Here is a 23997-nt window from a genome sequence, read left to right on the forward strand (position 1 = left end):
TGCACATGGATTTTAGTAAGTCATTTGATAAGGTTCCCCATGGTAAGCTTATGCAGAAAGTAAGGAGGCATGGTGATAGTGGGAAATTTGGCCAATTGGATAACGAACTGGCTAACCAATAGAAGTCAGAGAGTGGTGGTGGATGGCAAATATTCAGCCTGGAGCCCAGTTACCAGTGGAGCACTGCAGGGATCAGTTGGGTCCTCTGCTGTTTGTGATTTTAATTAATGACTTGGATGAGGGAGTTGAAGGGTGGGTTAGTAAATTTGCAGATGATACGAAGATTGGTGAGTTGTGGATAGTGAGGAGGGCTGTTGTCGGCTGCAAAGAGACATAGATAGGATGCAGAGCTGGGCTGAGAAGTGGCAGATGGAGTTTAACCCTGACAAGTGTGAGGTTGTCCTTTTTGGAGGGACAAATATGAATGCGGAATACAGGGTTAACGGTAGGGTTCTTGGCAATGTGGAGGAGCAGAGAGATCTTGGGGTCTATGTTCATAGATCTTTGAAAGTTGCCACTCAAGTGGATAGAGCTGTGAAGAAGGCCTATGGTGTGCTCGCGTTCATTAGCAGAGGGATTTAATTTAAGAGCCGTGAGGTGATGATGCAGCTGTACAAAACCTTGGTAAGGCCACATTTGGAGTACTGTGTGCAGTTCTGGTCACCTCATTTTAGGAAGGATGTGGAAGCTTTGGAAAACGTGTAAAGAAGATTTACCAGGATGTTGCTTGGAATGGAGAGTAGGTCTTACGAGGAAAGGTTGAGGGTGCTAGGCCTTTTCTCATTAGAGCAGAGAAGGATGATGGGTGACTTGATAGAGGTTTATAAGATGATCAGGGGAATAGATAGAGTATACAGTCAGAGACTTCTTCCCCGGGTGGAACAAACCATTACAAGGGGACATAAATTTAAGGTGAATGGTGGAAGATATAGGGGGGGATGTCAGAGGTAGGTTCTTTACCCAGAGAGTAGTGGGGGCATGGAATGCACTGCTTGTGGACGTAATTAAGTCGGAAACATTAGGGACCTTCAAGCGGCTATTGGATAGGTACATTGTCTGTGGTAGACAATGTCTACCCCCCCCCTCCTTTCATTGTGGATAGCACAATTGCTTCACAGCTCCAGGGTCCCAGGTTCGATTCCCGGCTTGGGTCACTGTCTGTGCAGAGTCTGCACATCCTCCCTGTGTCTGCGTGGGTTTCCTCCGGGTGCTCCGGTTTCCTCCCACAGTCCAAAAATGTGCAGATTAGGTGGATTGGCCATGATAAATTGCCCCTGGTGTTGGGTGGGGTTACTGGGTTATGGGGATAGGGTGGAGGTGTTGACCTCGGGTAGGGTGCTCTTTCCAAGAGCCGGTGCAGACTCGATGGGCCAAGTGGCCTCCTTCTGCACTGTAAATTCTATGATTAATCTAGGACAAAGGTTCGGCACAACATCGTGGGCCGAAGGATCTGTTCTGTGCTGTATTTTTCTATGTTGTTCTATGTTCATTCTTTCAATTCATATCCTGGCCCTCATATTATTGTACTGTCTGTAGTTGTGAAATATTTTAACATTCTGGAGTTAGCGACAAACTCTGTTAAATGATATTTCAAATTTGAATACATATGTCTATATAAACACATTTCATGGTCCAGAAGTAAAGGTTAAAGCCAACCTATGCCATTGTCACAAATCTCTGTTAAACATGCAGCATTGACATAACAGAAACCTCAACAACAGTTACTAGTTGCTGTTGCTATGGTTGCAGTGAACTTTGCTTTGTGGTGACAAGCACAGTTTGGTTTTATTTTGAACAACCAATGGCTGTGCTTATGGAAAAGTAATTTGTCCAGGCTATATAAATTAATTTTGCATGCACTCACCTGAGATAGAAACTATGTTACATTTGGTCACTGGTCGCATTCAGACCTAGGACACATCCTGTTCTGATTGGGTCACTTCTAAACTGCAGAACAGCATTTCCCTTTTAAACCTTTTCAAAGCATATTTAACATGACCTAAATTTTAAATTAATTCAAGAAGAAATTGAAAACAATAAAAATATTGGGGTAAAATATATATGTTAGTTATATATACACTGAAAACATTATTAAAAATCCTCTTGTATTTCATAAAAATTACAAAGCAACTTGAGGACCTCAATGTGGATAAATACAATGGCTAGAACTTGCAGAAGGGAGTGAGTGCTGTTCATTAGATTTTCTTCTTTATCCTTCAGCTGTAATGAGTTTTGTATCATAAATCGCTGAAAGTGTGAATTGATAATGGGATGGAGACCTTGGCGAACTACTGAGAAGTAGGGTGAATTGAAGTCAGATTTAGATACAGCAAGAGAAAAATAAAGATAAGGGAAGGTAGGTAGAGTTGAGAGTGATAACTAAACAGAAAGGAAACTGAAATATGAAATTTTAATTAAAAATAACCTGTCTAGGAACAATTTCCAGAAGTGCGACATGACAGTTTCAGTTGTTCTCTTTCTGGACCACTAAAGATGAGCGGTATATCAGGATCATAAATCACTCTTTAAAGGATCTATCAGCCCAAGCTCTACATAGCCAGCTTAATTTGTATTTATGGTACAAATCCAATATATGTGGGTCAGTGGTTTTGTCACAGAGTGACATTAAGCATCAAGGGTAGTTACTTGGTCTACTGCCACTGGCTTGCTTACTGTGAAGAGGGAGCTGAGTGCCAGTACACAGCTCCTATATCACTAAAATTCTCTTTTGTCCTTCCTGACGATGGCACTCGGCAACTAGGATCCCACACATCAAGCTGAACTGCAGGGATTCTTGGAGGAATCTTGGTCCCCAGAGATGTGATTTGCAGTCCCATCAGCAATGTGGACACATCCTAGCATCCATAACCAGGTCCCAGCTAAGGATCAAATAGTACCCTCTGACTTGTGGATCTGGCTCAGGAAGGTCAACGGCCTAGGAGTGGAGGCCTGTGGACAACTAGTTGTCTTTTTAAGCAAATACTTTAATATGGTCCTGACAACCTAATTACCTTATCTCCATTTACTTGCATTTTCTGCTGGTCGTGCCCTTTTCTCCATAGTCCTGTCTATTTGTACTACCCATTCCATATTTCTCTCATTTCCCCTGTTGCCCAATCTGTCCATTGTTGGCTATACCATCCCCTGAATGGCTTATGTCTATATGTATATTGTCAGGGGATATGATCTCACTCTATACTTTTTATAAAAGTCTATATATATCATCCTGGCTAATTTATATATATATATTTAAAATTGGACAAAGGCTTTAAAATGGCTGAAGCCAGGGCTCCTTTGGCGCAGACAAAAGGAACTTTCTGGTATTCCGAGAAGGGGCTGGTTTAGCTCACTCAGCTAAATCGCTGGCTTTTAAAGCAGACCAAGCAGGCCAGCCTCTCCGGACAGGCGCCGGAATGTGGCGACTAGGGGCTTTTCACAGTAACTTCATTGAATCCTACTTGTGACAATAAGCGATTTTCATTTTTCATTTTTTTTCATTTCATTATCTCTGAAGATACACTAATGATGTTGTAAACTCTGTTCTCTGTTTTAAGTGTGTGTGAAATAAACTAACCTTCTGGTTTTTCTCTATCTGGAATTTGCTGTGGGGTTATTAATAGAAATTGGATCACACTAAAACAGAGGGGTTGGGAAAATATGGCACTGCTTATAGAGGGGGAAATAAAAATCCAAAACACCTTTCTGTTTACCGATGGTTGGTGAGATTAAACCCCTCCTGTCGGTGACAATATAGAGAAAGAAATTGAACCACACTGTCACCTTTTCCTAGTCTATACAGACAAAATATAGGGTACTGCCACTGCTGTACTATGAAACAGCAAAGTATCCACCATTACACTTTTATGCATTTTAAATAATTGCATTTGTATTATTGTGCACAAGTTGTGGTAATTTGACGGTCGAACCAATGAACGGTATAGAACTGAGTCTTGAATTACGGACTTGAAGGGGTATCACAGAAAGTGGAAACCGCAAATTTTCTATGTTGCATCATTGTCAGATTGCTTAGAAATGACTTAAATAATACATGCCAGCAATTTCCGTCAATGGAATATTTTTAAACCAACCTGTGATGACTTCATAGTTGCACTTATTAGCTGAATGTTATTCCAGCCGATAGACCCACTTAGATGTTTTTGAAATCCTCTTCCGGTTGCTTCGTGTTATATTTGGTTTGGCACAAAGCCATCTGTAAAGCTAGCGACTAATACAGTAGTGTTAGAACAAATGACGTGATCAGCGTGTCTGAAGTTCAGGAGAAGCAACTGCAGCACTAACATATATTTTAAAGAGCAAATATTTATATATGTTTTTATTTTAAGAGCTATTATATACTCCTTCAATTCGAAACTTTATATTTGGAAACGAGTGCTTTAAATTGGGAAAAAATAAATTGCGGTTGAAATCTAAAATCTCCTGGAAACAGAAGTAAACAAACTGCAAGATCAGCGGACATATTCCTCTCCTAAGTGTTATGTGTAACTGATTTACACCGAAGTGGAGTACCATAACAATCATATTCGGGATGACACATATGATAAATTCGTTGAACGATGATACTCTGAGAGAAAAACCTTATCACAACCAAAAGATGCTGGTTCATTTCACATTCAGCAATCTGCTCAGAGCTAAAGGTGAGACTGAATTTTCGCGCGTTTATTGAATATTGTGAAAACAATAGTTTGAGATCGTCTCTCCCGTTTGTCATATTTTCTATCCTCGTCCACTTCTGGATCCAAGGGGGGAAAATCAGAAGGTTTTCTTGAAGAGGGAACACGAGGCTGGAGTCGCAAAGAGGTTTGTTTGGGTGTCCAGATACATTGCGCACTAAAACTATATTTTTTTAAAATAACATTTACATCAAATGGAATGAAATACAGAGGGGAGGAAATTATGCTTCAAGTCATACGGAGCCTTGGTCAGATTCCAGAGAACTTCGCTCAGTTTTGTACACGAACATCAGGCAGGGCATAAAAGCAAAATTCTGTGGATGCTGAAAATCTGAAATAAAATCAAAGTGCTGGAAATGCTCAGCAGGTCTGGCAGGAGCTCTGTCTGAGCTATATTCAATTGGAAACATTACCTCCGTTGCACTCTCCATAGAGGATGCCAGATCTACTTGAGTATCTCCAGCACTTTCTGTTTTTATCGCAGGAAGGACATAATGGTCTTGTGCAGTGTGTAAAGGGCAGATTTACTAGAATGTTACCATGACATAAAGGGTTACATTATGTGGACATGTTCCATAAACTTAGCTTTTATCCGTGAGAGGTTAGCGTATGGAGACAAGACCTAAAGGGATTTATTTGATAGAGTAGATACAGAATCATTGTTTCCTTTGCTGGGAGATCTCCAACAAAAATACATAATTGTAATATTGTGCCAGGTGATTTCAGAATAAAATCAGAAAGCACAATTTCAAACAAAGGATGGTGTAAACCTAGCACTCTATTCTCCAAAAAGGTTCTGGATACTGAGTCAATTTAAATTTTCAGGACTGAAATTAATATATTTTGTTAGGTAAGGACATCAAGGGATATCGTGCAAAACAGGCTCAAGGGGGTGCATGGCTTATGATCTGATGATTTTTTTTGAAATCATGGAATGGTCACAGCACAGAAGGTGGACATTCACTTGGTTGTGTCCATGCCAGCACTCTGCAAAAGTAGCTCTGTCAGACCCACTTTCCAAACTTTTCCCATAGCCCACCATTTTTTTCTGTTCAGGTACTGATCTAATTCCCTTTTGAAAGCCCCGATTGAATCTGCCTCGACCACATTCACAGAGTGTTTTCCAGACCCTATATACTCGCTAGTAAAAAGGTTCTTCCTCATGTTACCATTGATTTTTTTTGCCAATCACTTTGAATCAGTGTCCTCCGGCTCTTGATCTTGAAACCAAAAGTTTTTACCAATCTACTATGTCCAGACCCCTCCTGATTATGAACACCCCTACCAAATCTCCTCTGAACCATCTTCTAAGGAGCTTCCCCAATCTATCTATGAAATCTCTCATCGCTGGAATCATTCTTGTAAACCTTTGCTGCACTCTCTCTAAAGCCTTCATACATTTCCTAAAGTGCGGAACCCAGAATTGGGCACATAATCTAGTTGAGCCAATGTTTTATTATGAAAATGAAAATCGCTTATCGTCACAAGTAGGCTTCAAATGAAGTTACTGTGAAGAGCCCCTAGTCGCCATATTCCGGCGCCTGTTCGGGTTAAGGTTCATTATTAAGGTTCATTATAACTTCCTTACATGTGTGATGTCTGCCTCTTTTTTTAAAGCCCATGATCCAATATGTCTTTTTTTAAAAAAAAGGTATTTTTATTAAAAATGTTTACATTTCAACATTCAAAGCACACAACAGTACAAAGTAAAACCAACACAACCCCCCCCCCCCCCCCCCCCCCCATCCACTTCCCCGGCAGCCTAACCAAGCACCCCCAAGAGGCCAACTGTTCCCCGTTCCTAGTTGCTCTTTGTTCACCATTGTTTGCCATTCACACATTCTAATCTCTTTATGTGCCACTATCAGCACCCATTTTAGCCTTAATCACTCCCATTTACATTCCTTTTGTCTTTTTGTCCATGGCATCTTTTTCAATCTCCACTTATCACTGCTGGTCTCTATGCAGTCCCACAGCTCATCGCTGTGGTGATATGCCTATGGGCTTTATCATAGTTGGATAGTATGAGACCTCCAACCAGCAGGTGGTGGTACAGACACTCCATGCAGTCTCCAGACCAAAGTCATGTAACCTGGGACCCAGATATAAAGAGAGGCACATCCGGCCATCTTCGCAAGACGAAGGAGAGGGTAATGAAATGTACATGTAATTGGTCAGTTCTAGGTGGAAGTTCCGGAGGAGTAACAAGACTCCACGATAACGTGCTCTGTATCAGATTACTAACCTACAATGAGACACAATAAAAGGATCCTGGTTTGGACTTAAAGTGTTTGGTGAGTTTCTTCATAAAGTACAAGGGACCAATCACAGCATGGTACCACGAGTGCTGAAGATTTGAGGTTGGCAACGGCAGTGACAACGTTAGGCATTCGGCTTGAAGACCAGTCAGGCGAACTGCAACCTGAGGCGACCCAACGTGTAAGAAATGCTGAAGCTCGAGATGGATGGATTGAAGGACCCCAACCAGCTTCAGATATCCGTAATGTAGGTGAGAACTGGCGGCTGTTCAAACAGCAGTTCGAACTTTATGTATTGACTGTGGACCTGCAACCCCAGCCTGATGGAAGGCAAATTACATTGCTGCTAACATTGGTAGGTTCACAAGCACTCAAACTATAGAACTCATTTGTCTTTGAAAGTGAGGGGGACCAGAATAACTTTGATGAAGTGATAAAGCGTTTCGACAAGCATTGTTCCCCCAAGAAAAATTAAATGTTTGAGCGTTATATGTTTCGTATGCGTAGCCAGAGACCTGGCAAATCTTTTGACAGTTTTATCACAGACTTGAGGCTGAAGGCCCAGTCATGCAACTTCGGTGACTTAAAATCCTCCTTAATCCATGACCAAATTATCTTTGGTGTGCTTGATGATAAGCTTCGGGCAATATTATTGTGGGAGGAAGCTTTGGAGCTGGAAAAGGCAGTGAAGCCTTGTTAGGCGAGCAAGATTTCTGTACAAAGAATAGGCGCACTCTGCTCAAAACATTTTGGCACCGACATGGATAAAGAAGCCAGCGCCATTAGTACTGTGTCCCACATCATTAAGGAACGTGGTCTCAGTGCAGGCGGCTATTTTAAGTGGCCGACAGGAGCTGTCGCTGCCACCTTGTGCCACAAATGTGGCACTCAACATCCCCCAGTCAATGTCTGGCCTATGGAAAAGTTTGTTCCAGGTGCAGCCACGTTGGACACTTTGCAAAGGGATGCTTTGCGCATTCCACCATAGATCATGTACGGACGGTGTATGCAGTAGATGAGATATACACATAAGAACAATTTTTCACTGATCTCATTACGCCGAGAAACCACACAACTAACAGAAAAAAGATGGAAGCAGAATCAGAACAAAGCATGAAGACAATCGGAATGTTCCGAAACACTTCACGTCTGTACTCAAATCGATGGAATGCTCACTCGGTGTGACTTTGACTCTAAAGCGACAGCCAACCTCGTAAGTCAAAAGGCTTGCAGAAGTTAAATGTGCAATGAGACTTTGCTAATCGGACAGAGATCATGATATCTTTGGCACAAGAACTCTAAAAACCTTTGATGTTTGCGAATTAGTGCTCTCAGTGGCAGGCATAACGCACACAATACTCTTTCACATTGTAGATTTGAATGTGGACTCAGTAATTGGTATAAAATTGTGTGAATCCTATAATCTAGTCGAGCGGCTAAATCTCCTAGGTGATAGTGGTCACCTGAGCACAGTGAATCACTGCAAAGCATTACAGTATGCACAGTGTATGAGGACTTAGAAGAAATCCGAGTGGAAGATGACAAACCAGGCATGGGGACGGAACTGCCGACGAGCCGTCCGCAATTCTGGTTAACAGTCTTGGAGAATGTGCATAAACTCAATGGCATGATATGAGGATATGATGAAACCGTATTAAAACATCTGCGAGATGTGAGTGTTAAATGGACAGAGATTGAAAAACTGTGGAGCTTCACTCTGGAGTTACAGTTCGGGTCTAATGGGTATTTCACAAATGAGCTGATCACTGAAGTGTATCAGTTGGACTCATGGCCGCTTGAATCGTGCATGGATGAGCCGCAGATCATCGGCTCCATAATTGACTGACTGGAGGGCAAAAATGTAACAATACGAACAATACCAAAGTACAGGGGTGGAAGCAATCCAAGAACAGGGGCAAGAACCATATCCAAGGAATGGTTCTTCAAATTCTTCAGTCCCACTGAAGGTCGATGGGCTGGAATTTTGAGCCAAGCTTTGGCGGCCAAACAAAAGGCTGGTTTTTAACTTGGTGTGCTATTTCGAAAATGAGTAATTCCGTATGCAAAGTTACATTTTTCGGGTGAAAAGACTGACGATGATGCTGAATCTAGGGCCCACTACTCTGAAAATCTGTTTGGGATTACTGACAATGATGAAGGTGAGACGGATGAAGAACTCTCTGAGCTGCTAGTACATCTCTTCTCCAGCAGCACAGATGAGACTCTAGAGACAAGGCTCCGTGGCCTGCAAGCCATGGCGAGGTGGTCACAGGGACGCCCGGACCACACTGGCCTCTGTGGAGAGGGGGAGTTTGGAGGTGGTGCAAGTAGAATTCAATACGACTGATGATCAGCTGTTAAGGGTACCAAAGATGCAAGAAATCGTACTGATCTTGAAAAAAATGGCCCCGGAGATATATGATGTCACGCTGCAAGTTCTAGAAACGGCTCCAATGACGTACTCCCAAGCAGTCGGCGACACCGATAACGAGTGGGAGGACGTTGATGAAGATGCTGTTTGCAATGATGTGGAGGTTGAACTATTAGGCGACTCTGACACTGATTCTGAAGGCAACCTAATGTCCATATCATTGTGCAGCTCCATGGACCACGAGTTTGATCTAGAAGACCCAGCGCTAGGATCAGCTAAGCCAGAAACTATAGTCATCTCCAGTCATGACGACAAAGTAACTGATGCTCCAGCAAGCCAAGGGGAGGTGAGACTGCAAAACATGGTTCCATCCTCCATGCCGGCACTAGAAACCAAGATGATCAGTATGTTGATGAGGCTGCAGAAATGGGCCCGCTCACACCGACCAGGGATGAGGAGATGCCTAAACCTCTTTGGACACCTCATCACATAACGATAGGCAGCGCCACGCCAGAGGCTGCTACAAAGAAGACAACCAAGAGACACATTGGACGCAGATATGGCGGTCTTGGACACAGGCCTTTCAAAGACACAGGGCGAAGCGTGAGAAAAGCAAGAAGCCAGCAAGTGAGCTAGATTCTGCAGAAGTGGGCACCGACTTCAACAATGACGTCTGCACAGAATGCAAATGGACACTTTTTGTAAAACTTGCTCACTGAACCAGCTGCATGCCATATCTGTATAAAATGTAGTGTTGCCTGTAAAAAATCATTTTATATTAATGTTTTGTGAGGAATGGGGATGTGGTGATATGCCTATGGGCTATATCATAGTTGGATGGTGTGAGACCTCCAACCAGCAGTGGCGGTAAATATATAATAATCTTTATTGTCACATGTAGGCTTACATTAACACTGCAATGAAGATACTGTGAAAAGCCCCTAGTTGCCACATTCTGGCACCTGTTTGGGTACACGGAGGGAGAATTCAAAATGTCCAATTCACCTAACAGCACATTTTTCAGTGCTTGTGGGAGGAAACCAGAGCACCTGGAGGAAACCCACACAGACAGAGGGAGAATGTACAGACTCCACACAGACAGAGACCCAAGCCGGGAATTGAACATGGGACCCTGGAGCTGTGAAGCAACAGTGCTACCCACTGTGCTACCATGCCGCCCACTGTGCAGACACAACATGTGAGCTCCAGACCAAGGTCATGTGACCTGGGACCCGGTTATAAAGAGAGGCACATCCGGCCATCTTCACAAGGAGTGGATAATAAGATGTACATGTAATTGGTCAGTGCTAGGTGTCAGTTCCAGAGGAGTAGCAAGACTCCATGATAACGTGCTCTGTGTCAGATTGCCATCCTACCACAAAACACAATAAAAGGATCCAGCCTTGGACTTATCAAAGTGTTTGGAGAGTTACTTCATAAAGTACAAGAGACTAAATACAACAAACACCCCCCCCCCACCCCCACAACAGTATATATCTGACATTATTTCCAGTTCTCTCCAGCTTTGACAAAGAGTCATCCACCTCAAAATGTTAATTTTTCTCATCACTTTTCTGATGATTAAAAGTAGACTAATAGGATGATAATTGGCTGAATTGGATTTGTCTAGCTGTTTATTAACAGGACGTGCCTAGAAAATTTCCATGTACTGGAAATATATTAGTTAGATGGGCAAAATCAAGGATCAATGTTAGCTTGCTCCCGAGTCCATATCGGTAAGTACATTTTACAAAAATTACCAAATTGGTGGTGGCCTCCAGTAGTTCCTTTAAAATCCAGTGATTATGCTGCATGCAGATCCCATTTTATTGAACACAGGAGGCTTGGCACGGGATGGATCCTGGGCACTGGATGGATTCAGGGCAAACCAATTGACAAAGGTGGCATCAAAGTGGGGTAAACAGAGAACATACAGTGCAGGAGGAGGCCATTCAGCCCATCGACGCTGCACCGACCCACTTAAGCCCTCATTTCCTCCCTATCCCCGTAACCCAATAAACCCTCCTAACCTTTTTGGACACCAAGGGCAATTTAGCATGGCCAATCCACCTAACCTGCACATCTTTGGACTGTGGGAGGAAACTGGAGCACCCGGACGAAACCCACGCAGACACAGGGAGAACGTGCAGACTCTGCACCGACAGTGTCCCAGCGGGGAATCGTACCTGGAACCCTGGCGCTGTGAAGCCACACTGCTTGCCACTTGTGCTACCGTGCTGTCCTAAATTAATTGAGGGTTAGGCCCCTCATTTCATGGTATATATAGCCTGTAGGCCTTGAATGACTCTTTTGATTGCTAAACCAATATGACAAGCATTTCCAATTTAAAATAAATGAGCAAACACCTCCTGTCATATTGGGCACTTTGGTGTCATTTTATACTTGCAAAATAGATGAAGCATCATTGAGTCCCTTACTCACTTGGTGACACCCTTACCTCTGAATCACAAGGTTCTGGGCTCAAGTCCCACTCAGGGGCTTGAGTACAAATATCTGTGCTGAGACTTCAGTGCAGTACTGAGTGAGTGCTGCACTGCAGGAGGTGCTATCATTTCAGCTAAGATTTGAAAACAAGGCCCCATCTTTCTCCTGGGTGGATGTAAAATATCCCATGACACTAGTTTGAAGAACAGTAAGCATTATCAAGGTATTCCGGCTACAATTAATCCTCAATTGACATCACAAAAAAAACACATTTGGGTTGGAACTTCCGATGAGAGACTAAAGAAAATAATTAAAATTAATAATCAATACTCTCAATATTCAATATGTGGTAGTCGGACTTTATTTTTACACAGAAATTAATTGGGTCGAATCTTACCGCCTTAGGTTTTAAATGGCCAGAACCATTTCCAGGACCCACCCCGGATGGTTTACGAGATCTGCCTACCTGCGCAATCTTCCCTAAAGTGGCCAATTAAGGATAGTTGGCAGGCTGCTTAGGTGGAGGGGTGTGGGCCAATCAGAGCACCTGAGATTTGGGACAGCTGGCAGCCCCATGGGAAGATGTGGACATTGCCGCTCAGCTGTAGGTGGGAAACCGTAAAGATGCCTTATGATGGAGGTGTCCCACAAGCATTTTGAATGCATATAAAGATCACAGCTGCCAGGCAATGGCATATGTAGCTGCAACTGTATCTCTCTGGCCCTTGTGGCTTAAGCGTGTGTGTGTGTGTGTGGAGGTAATTAAAGGAAGCAATGCTGGACACCGCCACCACCGCTCCACCTCCCTGCACCCTACCCACCCCTACTCCACCACCAACCTGTGACAGGTTGCTACCTGCAGCCATCTGCTGGGTCTCAGCAGGGAGTCAATCTCACCATCAAGAAGGTGCTGGCTGCATTACCATTCTGCCCACAATGGGGTACTTAAGTGCCAATAATTGGTGATCTGCCTCTTTTGAGCGAGTATCATTTGCTGTCATTCAGCAAGATCACTAGAGGCAGATTGTGTCAGGTGTACAACCCAAACTTCCTCTCTGCCTCCGTAGTCATGGCTTTGATAAGATTCTGCACATTATCTACTATATTATGGAAAATAAATATTTAATTTGACAGCAATATGATGAGAAATACATCGATGATGAAGTCGACCATAATGTCTTATCATCTCGATAGATTTACCAATGGAGATATTTATAATACTTTATTGGTGGAAAATATATCCTGATCACTGTGCCTTGTACTGTTGAAAGATGATGTAATAATAAAGTGATATGACCTCATGGACTGACAGTCTGAAAGGTTTGACTTGGATAAATTTAGCAGATTTCCCTTCTGAGAGATATGAAAAAGTTATAACGTTGCACAAAAGAGAAATCAAAAGGGTCCACTTGAGAACTGATAATGGACAGAGGTATATTCCATTACAGTAAGGAATAAGAATGAGAGATTTCTGCACTTCCAAATACCTTGTTGACTTATACAAAGATACAGTAAATGGATTTTTTTTTTAATGACAGGTGAATCAAAACATTTTATGGAATAACTACCTCAGGGTCTTAATAATAACTACTTTATATCATCTTTTAAATTTAGAGGACCAAAACACCAAGAAACGTTGCTTCCTAGGTAAGTACATACATAAGATTGCTTACAGAATAGAATAGTGTTTCGAGACCGGGCATACTTATTTATTTTTAATTCACTGCCTTTTGCAGTCAATTTCTAATCGTTAAATGTCAGAGGAAAGAACTATACTGCATTTAGATAAATTAACATCATACAAAGAGTATTTTAGAAAATAGGAAACATAAAAGATAATCCTTTAAGGTCTAAATACGTTGGGCCAGATTACATGGTCAGTAGCAAAGCGATGGTACTTGCTGCTGACCTCCAACTAAAAGTGTCCACTTACTGAATGCAATGGTGCAGTGATGGCAGGGGCGATAATTCCACCTGGATGACAGGAGGATTTCCTCACGACATCGACTATACTATAGCTCTGCAGCATTCTCTTAGGCAGTGGGGGTGAACAGTAAAGAACAGATCACATGATGTTGAGAAGAAGACATATCACAGAACCTGTCAAAACTAAGCTCCTGCAGCACCTGCCAAGAGTATCATGTTAAAAAGTTATTTAAATTTAATGGCTTAACCGTCAGACAAATATTAGAATCATGTTAAAAGTTACTAAAATGTAATAATTTTAATTTAATAATATTTTAATGAAGTTAAATAAATTACAGCAGAATCACGTTAAAGAATAAGATTGAATAATTTAAAAAGTCAGATTCAGAATCCTTCCCACAGCCATTTTGAAAGCTGAAAATTCCCGTATCAGTGGCCTAATTGGCCCATATTGGGTCACTGTCTGTGTGGAGTCTGCACATTCTCCCTGCGTCTGCATGGGTTTCCTCCGGGTGTTCTGGATTCCTCCCACAAGCACCAAAAGACGTGCTGTTAGAATTGGACATTCTGAATTCTCCCTCTGTGTACCTGATGTACCATCAATTGGACTCGAGACACGATTAGGATCCGAACTGTGGCTTTAATCAGTTGTTAGCCCGGTGGTCGACTACAGAGTAAGGCCGACCTCCGAGAACTCTGGGTACTTATACCCCGCCTCGGAGGCGGGGACTACTTGCCTCTCGACCAATTGGTGAGCAGTCACATGACTAGTCCCAGCCAATCGGATGAGAGGCACATGACCAGCCAGAGCCAATGGGAAACCCATGCTCTGCACCAATGGCAGTGCTTACATTCATACCACCACAGTACCTGTACAGGCGCCTGAATGTGGCGACTCGGGGCTTTTCACAGTAACTTCATTGCAGTGTTAATGTAAGCCTACTTGTGACAAGAAAGATTATAATATTTGTTTTTGGGGTGTGCGCATCACTGGCAAGGCCAGCGTTTATTACCCATCCCTAATTACCTTTGAAAATATGGCGGTGATTCACCTCCTTGAATTTCTGTAGTCCATAGGGTGTAGGTCCACCTAAGGTGCTGTTAGGGAGGGGGTTCCGGGAATTCAACCCAATAATAGTGAAGGAACAGTGATATAGTTCCACCATATCTGGATGGTTTAGAGTGGAACTTGCAGGATGTAATGTTTCCATGCATTTCCTGCCCTTGTCTTTCCGGGTGGTAGAGGTTGCGAGTTTGGAAGGTACTGTCGACGGAGCCTTTGCTGCAGTATATCTTGTAGGTCCTTCTGTTTTAGTATCATATACTATCCATATTCTGCCAACATACATTTATTTTGAATGTGGTTAACAATGACCAGATAATCTTTTTTTTATAATATTGATTGAGAGCTCTATACCGGCTGGGGTACCAGGGATAATTCCTCTGCTCTTCAAAATAATGCTGTGGGGTGTTTTACACCCATGTCTGTTTAACATCACATCCAAAAGATGGTACCTCTGATGGTGCTATCTCACACAATATTGCACTATTGCTTTGATGTTTATGTGCTCAAATCCAGGAATGGGATTTGAACCCAGGATCTTGTGGTTCAGAGGCAAGAGTAATCCAACTGATCCACAGCTGACACAAATAGTACACTTTGCTGCCACTGTGTGCCAGTAGTGGAGGGAGTGAATGTTTAAGATGGTGGGTGAGATGCTAATCATGCGGGCTGTTTTGTCTTGTCGAGCTTCTAGAGTGCTGTTGAAGCCGCACCCACCAGTCAAGTGGTGAGTATTCCATCATATTCCTTCCTTGTGCCTTGTAGATGGTGAACAGACTTTGGGGAGTCAGGAAGTGAGTTGTGTGCCACAGAATTCCCAGCTTAACATACTGTATTTATATGACTGGTCTAGTTAAGTTTCTGGTCAATGTTAACCCCCAGGAGCCTAATGGTGGCGAATGCAGCAATGTACTACTGTTAAACATCAATGGGAGATTGTTACATTCTCTCTTAATTGAGGATGGTCACTGCCTGGCATTCGCCTGACACGAATGTTACTTATCAGCCAAAGCCTGAATATTGTCCAGGTCTTGCTTCATGTGGATACGGAACCAGTTCAATATCTGAGCAGTTGCAATCGTCAGCAAACATCCCCATTTCTGACTTTATGTTGGAGAGAAGATCATTGATGAAACAGCTGAAGATAGTTGCACCTAGGAAAGTATCCTGAGGGACTCCTCCAGCAATGTCCTGGGGCTGCAATGATTGACTTCCAACAATTACAAACATCTTTTTAGTGCTGGGTATAACCAGTGGTTGAAGGTACTCTTCTCAAAAGGACTTGAGGGCGTTAGTTGGCTCATCCAGAGTCAATGGTTTGTCCATACTCTCCCACATACTGTCATCCATGATAGGGGACAGAAAGGACCAGGAGGCCATACTGTGGGCTTCATGTCATCCGATCTGGCATAAAAGGATTTGCTGATCCTGAAAATGTCAGACTGAGATGACTTTACGGAGCCATCTTCATCCTTCAGGCTGCTGGTCACAGAGATCTGTGTGTGTACCTTTTGGAAGTAGAAACACAAGCACATCTCATTCTGTTCCATGGAACGGTCACTAGACCAGAAGTTGATCTTGGAGGCCTCCGTGACAAAGAGCAAGGCTTTCCGGCTCTTCACGTCTTGGAGATTCCCCTTGACATCAAGCCTCATTGATTGCAGCTGGAGCAGATTTACATGGTTTTACGGAGTCAGGAGATTTCCTTCTGTTCCTTTCTAGCCTTGTGAACATCTTTGAGGATGAAACACCTGCTGTTCGCCTTGATCACTTCCCATCAGTATGTTGGGGACTCAAAGAGAGGTTTCACGGCACTCCAAACTTTGTAATTCCTTTTGAGCTTCTCAATGTTTTCAGGGTACAACAGTTTCATGTTAGTTTCCATGTCCTGTCCCCCACCCAACCCTCTTTATTTCCTGTAAGTGACATTCAGCCAGTAGGAAGCAGAGGCCAAGAAGAACAGGTGGATCTGACTGTGAACATTTAGGACACAAAACAGGAAGCCTATCCTGGAATGGTTGACCCCTCTAGCCGTGACCTGGTCTACCTATGCTGCACCCCATCTGCAGGGTTGCTGAAGACATCATGCAACTTGGCATCTTTTGCTATTTCCATCAGCAATCTGATCCAATCTGCTGTCGGCCCGACTGAATCATTCAGCTGTTAATTAACTGGAGCGGGGCATATTGTGCAATATGTTTGCTAGGAGGAGGTGCCCGCCTACCACATTTTTAACTTTCGAGATGGCGAAGTTGCCTCCTCACAGGAGAATATCCAGGTCGTAACCTCCTGAACAGATCAATGGCCAATGGGACACCATCGTCACCACTACCTGTAAGAGCCGCAGCATGGTTTTGCATACTCCACTACCTGTAAGAGCTGCTGCGTGGTTTTGCATACTCCTGAAGAAACGGCAGGTCAGCCTTTTTTAAAATAATGTTTTTATTAAACACATTTTAACAGATGCAAACCATAAAACAAAACAAACAACCAAACACAGCAGCATCAACCATCATCCCCCTTAACAGCCTACGGTGACTAGGGGTGGAATTCTCCCACCCCCCGCAGGGTCGGAGAATCGCCCAGGGCCGGCGTCAATCCCGCCCCCACCGTGGCCCAAATTCTCCGCCGCCCGGGAATCGGCGGGAATCGCGCCGCGCTGGTCAGAGGGCCCCCTGAGGCGATTCTCCGGCCCGCAATGGGCCGAAGTCCCGCCACTGACAGGCCAATCCTGCCGGCGGGAATCAAAACATCTCTGGTGCCGGCGGGATTGGCGGTGCGGGCGGGCTCCGGGGTCCTGGGGGGGGGGGGGGGGGGGCAGGGTGATCTGACCCTGGGGGATGCCCCCACGGTGGCCTGGCCCGCAATCGGGGCTGTGCCGCGAGGGCATTCTTTTTCTTCCGCCCTGCCATGGCTTTCACCATGGCGGGGACGGAAGAGAACCCCCTCCGCTGCGCATGCGCCGGTATGACGTCAGCAGCAGCTGGCGCACCGGCACATGCGCGGACGTCAGCCGCCCGGCGAAGGCCTTTTGGCCCCAGCTGGCGGGGCACCAAAGGCCGTTTGCGCCGGTCGGCGGAGCAGCAACCACTCCAGCATGGGCCTAGCCCCTCAATGTGAGGGCTTGGCCCCTAAAGGTGTGGAGACGCCACTCCAATACGCCGGGAACCACCGCCCTGCCGGGTAGGGGAGAATCCCGGCCTAGCTCTTTAAAGAACACAATAAAAGGCTGCCATCTTTTGTAGAACCCCTCAATTGCGCTCCTTTAACGTGTCTTTAACTTTCTCAAGATGCAAGAACTCCATGAGATTCCCCAGCCACACACCGAGGCATTGGATGGAATTGCTGACCTCCACTCCAACAGAACCCATCTGTGAGCGTCAACGAAGCGAAGACTAAGCCATCTGCCCCTGCACCCATCTGCAACTCCAGCAGGTCTGACACCCCAAATATGGCCCATGGGCTGGTTTAGCACAGGGATAAATCGCTGGCTTTGAAAGCAGACCAAGGCAGGCCAGCAGCACGGGACACTGTCCATGTGGAGTTTGCACATTCTCCCTGTGTTTGCGTGGGTTTCGCCCCCGCAACCCAAAAGATGTGCGGGATAGGTATATTGGCCACACTAAATTGCCCCTTAATTGGAAAAAAGGAATTGGATACTCTAAATTTACTGAAAAAAGGTAAGTTGGTTGTTGGATTGCTTAGCTGTCTTAGCATGTGTTGCTCGTTTATAACCACAGTGTGTGCTTAACCCGTATGGTGGACAAATAATCACACAAGTATTTCAGTTCAATCACAGTTTATTTATTAAACACAAGGTTATATAATTAAGTAATCACACGTTCATGTATACTAAGACTATAACTATCACACTTAAACAACCTTAACTTAACTTCCAAATGACCGGCAGGTGCAGGGTAGATAAGGCCTTTATCTGTTTCCTAACTTCTGGCGGCTTGAACTCGGGTAGCTTGTCTGTGCTTGATGGTCGTCCTTCGGTAGATGTCGCGGGTCCTTGAACTTGGCTGATATCAGTAGCTGTGCTGCAATCAGATGTCACGCGCAAGAGCTGGTCCAAAAGAAAGAGAAATGATGGCTGCCCAGTCTTTTCATCGGCTTGAGTTTTCCCTGCCCCCTTTTGTGGGTGGTTTATGGGTCACTGTCAATCAATTCCTCAGGGCTCCACCCTCTGATCGGTCACATCCTATCAGGGGCTGCCACATCACTTTTGAGGTGGGCACTCAGTGGCCAATCAAGGGAGTGCTCCGAGCACGGGCTTGGTGCCGCCCAGTCTGGGAGATGATGTGATGGACAAGTTTGTCCATTGTTCCTTTAATTGCCTTTCAATGGCCCATTTGCAGATGTGAGTTTCTACATAAAGTCTGGGCTGCCATTTGCAAATATACAAACTGCAGCTTGTCTGTGTCCCAAGCTTGACCACATTTCCCATCACTCTTTGCGGGAGGCCATTTTAGATGGCCACACATTCTACCTCCATTCTTTAGCATGAATATTTATCCTTTGTTATAGCTTCTCCAGATCGCCTCCTCATTTTATATGGTATGGCTGGTGCTGCTCCTGGAATGCTCTCCTGCACTTGTCATGAAATTCATTGATCTCTGTGTCCCTGGGTGTTAAATTAGCCATCTGTGGAGATTGTAATATATAAGGTACAGGATGTTCCAATGCTTGTTACATTGATTCCTGTCTAGTAGCAAGGATGGAACACTCTTGGAATGTTTTGATAGGTTACTAGATTGGTTCAAGGGTCAGTGAGTCATTCTTCCAGCAAACAAGTGCCATAGAAACAGAGACAGTCAGACGTCCCAGTTCAATTGAGTTTTAAAAATTGGAGGAAAGGGTGTGGGGAAAAGACTTTAAATAAAGAGGGCCGTTGGGTACCCCTTTTGGAGCAGTGGTGTCCTGCTTGGCTCAGCCATAGATCTGAAAGTGTGCTTGTGAGCTAGGGTTTGAGTGTACTCAGGAATCCAGGGAGAAGAAATCTTGGAAGGTGAAATTAAAACCCTGTGTGGTGGGCTATTGTTAAAAGTCGTGAGTGGGAGTGACCTTTGGAGAGAATTCCAAGGATAGATCTTCAAAGATGGAGATTGGAAACCCTTGTGAGAAAAACAGAGTTTCAGTGAGATTGGTTAACTCCTAGTGTGACTAAGGTCTGGGTGATTTGTTTTTTTTGGAAATGAGTTTTATTAAATGTTAAACATTTTAGACAGAATGTTACAAAAGACATAACAAACACTTTACAAAATAGCAACCCCAGCCCCACTTCCACCCCCAACTAACAAAACGAACCCAACAAAAGGCGAATAACCCCTCCCCATCCAACCTGCCAAACACACCCCCCCCCCCCAACAGATAACAGTGACCAATGCTCTAAAGTACAATATAAACAGCCGTCATTTTTGATAGGACCCCTCAATTTACCAGCTCACGGTATATTTGACTTTCTCAAGGTGAGAATTCCTAAACTTCAGTCCGGAGGCAAGTATCAGTCGAACACCAGATTACTTCAGTGATTCTTTTATTCACTGCGGGGCTACACCAGTGTAACTCTGGGTTACAGCAAGTGAAGGCAATTTTCTTTCAGTTACAGTTAATTATATACGTGTACAAAACCCCTCAAACCCCTCCTTCATATATTTATTTCTTTGTCTCAATAGTCACACAGTTATTCATTAGTTACATTATTTCTTTGTCTCAATAATCACAGTTAGTTCATTAGCTACATAGCATAGCAATTTTTATCTTCAGAAGGAGTAACCCATCCCCCAGCTGCATCTCAGGATCGCGATAAGGCCATATCAAGCCGAACACAGAAGCAATTAATCTCACAAGGCACATACACATATTACACAAACCTTGACATTCCATTTCCCATCAAGCTCTGATTCTATCTTGAGTCAAACTTGACATTCCATTTCCCATCATGCTCTGATTCTATCTCGAGCCAACCTCTCATTCCCCCCTTTTATCATTTTATGATAACTTCTAATCCATAGCCACTTGCCTCAGTCTTTCCCATTCTATCTGCACTTCTATCATTTTCCTATGTTCCTCTGCATCTTCTTTCTCATCCATTAGGCTCACTTCATGTTGCTGTATTAACTGTTGGGGAATTACTGCTGCACCGACACTTTTACACAAGCATTTAATTAGGAAGCTAAACATGATTATTACAAGTATTACAACTCCCAGGATCATTAATCCATGCACCATGTAAGACCCCCATGATTGCTTTCACTCTCTTGCCTATAAGGGTTGTTCTTCACTAACACATCTCTAAAACACCCTTCCTTATACTTTCGTCCTGGCGGTACAGTTTTATGCCTGTTTTTGTAATTATAGTCCCAACCACATCCAATCCGATGGCAGGGCAATCTTCCTTCAGTTCTTCCATCAAGGAGCAGAGTTTGGTGTGGTCGTCGCACGTAGGCCGAACATCCGTCCACTGGGGTCACATTCCAGGATCCTCCTTCCTCAGGGTCATTGTTGATGCAGCGTAAAGTGTCCTCCCGACACAGGTGATGGACTCGTTTTCCGCTGCCTCCACAGGTTCTTTGCTTGGCCTCCCCACTTGTCTCCAAGAATCCCAGCAGGACTACGATGATAAGTAGGTACTTCATCCTACAGGCTGGGTGGAACTGTAACCTAGGGCTTGGAAACAAAAGAGGCTACTTCTCATTTCACTTCAAGGCCTTGCAATGATGGATGTGGATCCAGGCATGTTTCCCTTCCACCTTTACTGCAGTTGGGGTGGTAAGTAGGACTTGGTAAGGTCCCTCCCAATGAGGTTCCAGTCCTTTCCTAATCCAATTACGAATCAGGACATACTCTCCCGTATTAATAGTGACAGAACTGGACAAGGGAGGTATTTCCTCATAAGCAGCTCGCACCCGTAAATGGAGGCCTTTCAACACCTTAGTTAAGGTTATCACATAGTTGGCCATTTCAGTAGTCATGTGGTGGAATTGGACGTCCTTGGGATTTTCTTGATCCCAGGGAGTTCAAAAGGGTCTGCCGTATAGAATTTCGGCGGGACTCAGTCGTGTCTTTCCGGCCGGGGTTGCATGTATCTGGAAGAGGGCAATAGGCAATAATTTAAGCCAAGTGGCTCCAGTCTCTGCATTTAGTTTTGCCAGTTTCATTTTTAATGCCTGATTAGCTCTTTCTACCATTCTCGCTGCCTGGGCTCGGTACGCGTAATGTAATTGTTGTTTTATTCCCAGCTGAGTACAAAATTCCTTATTGATCTGTCCCACAAAATGAGGTCCATTATCAGAGCTTAATCCATGTGGAATCCCAAATCTAGGAACAATTTCGCACATCAAAACTTTTACTACCATGGAAGCTTTGTTATCTACAGTGGGGTAAGCTTCTATCCACTTACTAAATACATCAACAATAACCAATCATGTTTATAACATTGGCATCTTTCCAACTCAATGTAATCCATCTGGAGTGTCTCAAAGGGACTTTCTGGTAACGGGGTTTTACCCATTTCACAGGGTATTGCTTTTCCAGGGTTATATCGCTGACATACCAGGCAACGACTGCTAATGTTTTGTGCTATTTCCTGCAGTCTTGGATGCCACCAAGTTTTCAGCAATATATCACCCGTAGCTTGTGCACCACAATGAGTTGCAAAGTGAACACATTCAGTGACCCAGGCTGCCAAGGCATCGGACATACAAGTTTGTCCTGCCGGGGTGACCCACAAATTAGTCATGTGATCGTAATGACACCCTAATTCTTCCCACAACTTTCATACTTTTAGGAGCGCCCTCCTACAACTTAACGACGTCGGTAATGGTTGGCATTGGCTTTTCCGAGGGAGACTGGCTTGGTGAGCTTTTAGTCTGACTCATCATTCTTGGCACCACCATCTCCTTCCATTGGGAGGCTTCTTTGGCTTGGTGGTCTGCCTGTCTATTTCCTATATCTGTTGGGGTTTTACCTGATGTATGGGCAGTGCTTTTTATGACCGCGATTTGTTTGGGCAGCATCAGGGCCTGTAACAAGTGAGAAACTAATGCCTTGTGTGAAATTTGTGTATTGGCGGATGTCAAAAATCCTCTATTTTTCCATAATTGGCCAAAGTCATGCTTAACTCCAAAGGCATATCTAGAGTCTGTATAAATATTCACCCTTAAATCCCTTCTGAGGACACAGGCGCGAATTAGGGCAAATAACTCAGCCTGTTGGGCTGAGAATGGGGTTTCAAAGGCTGCTGCCTCGAATTAGTTTGTATTCTCATTTACATACAATCAATCAACGATATTCGCGTCACACTTATTACATGCAGTCAATCAAGTTTACAAACATCCCCAATTATCACATATATGGTTAAAGTGGGTGTTGTCTTACCCGCCCCTAACTTCATACAGAAGGTAGCAGCAGGGTAGCATGGTGGTTAGCATAAATGCTTCACAGCTCCAGGGTCCCAGGTTCGATTCCCGGCTGGGTCACTGTCTGTGTGGAGTCTGCACGTCCTCCCCCTGTGTGCGTGGGTTTCCTCCGGGTGCTCCGGTTTCCTCCCACAGTCCAAAGATGTGCGGGTTAGGTGGATTGGCCATGCTAAATTGCCCATAGTGTCCTAATAAAAGTAAGGTTAAGGGGGGGTTGTTGGGTTACGGGTATAGGGTGGATACGTGGGTTTGAGTAGGGTGATCATGGCTCGGCACAACATTGAGGGCCGAAGGGCCTGTTCTGTGCTGTACTATTCTATGTTCTAGAAGTCATTCAAAACTAACATAATGATGTCCTGTCTACAGTTGTAGACCTTGAGCAAGGATACATTGCATGTCTTGTACTGTGAAGCTGTTATCAGCGGCTGTTGGGATACTGCCTGTACATACCCACGCTTGGGTCCCATAAGACAGTTTACAGGGAATGTGGCTTGTTCAGCCATTTTGTGTCATTAATATCACAATATAAGTTGTTCTACCTTCGCATTCAACCTTTGCATGTCTAGTGACTTTACCATAGAAGTTTCTGTCTTAAATCAAGTCACTACATTATTGATTATGCCTCTTCTAACCCTGTGTAGGCCGTCATGCCCTCAAAATCTAGTGGCACCCTTGTCATTGGCAGCCTGCTTCATAACAACCTTATTTAAAACACTGTACATATTTAATTCATATTATAAACAATACCAGAACGCGCGAGAAGCAGACACAAGTTGTATATACGCATCCAATGTCTTTCCCCGAATGTAACTGTAGCCAA

The 23997-nt window shown here is 44.1% G+C and overlaps 1 protein-coding gene across 13 annotated transcripts in view; it reads left to right on the plus strand.

Annotated features, from left to right (window-relative positions):
* The first annotated feature begins 4310 nt into the window (after positions 1 to 4310).
* LOC119952899 (MAPK/MAK/MRK overlapping kinase-like) overlaps positions 4311 to 23997 on the plus strand; it is a 313636-nt gene continuing 293949 nt past the window's right edge. For 6 of the 13 annotated variants that reach the window (XM_038776537.1, XM_038776527.1, XM_038776517.1 and 3 more), the window contains exons 1-2: positions 4311 to 4655; positions 13380 to 13412. In XM_038776537.1, the coding sequence (XP_038632465.1) occupies positions 4547 to 4655; positions 13380 to 13412 (142 nt within the window). In that variant the 5' untranslated portion in view covers positions 4311 to 4546. Of the gene's footprint in view, positions 4656 to 13108; positions 13277 to 13379; positions 13413 to 23997 lie in introns of those variants that run through there. The other 7 variants (XM_038776565.1, XM_038776605.1, XM_038776549.1 and 4 more) reach the window with 4 other exon arrangements.

This window comes from Scyliorhinus canicula, chromosome 2 (genome assembly GCF_902713615.1).
Source record: "Scyliorhinus canicula chromosome 2, sScyCan1.1, whole genome shotgun sequence".
Lineage (NCBI taxonomy): Eukaryota > Metazoa > Chordata > Chondrichthyes > Carcharhiniformes > Scyliorhinidae > Scyliorhinus > Scyliorhinus canicula.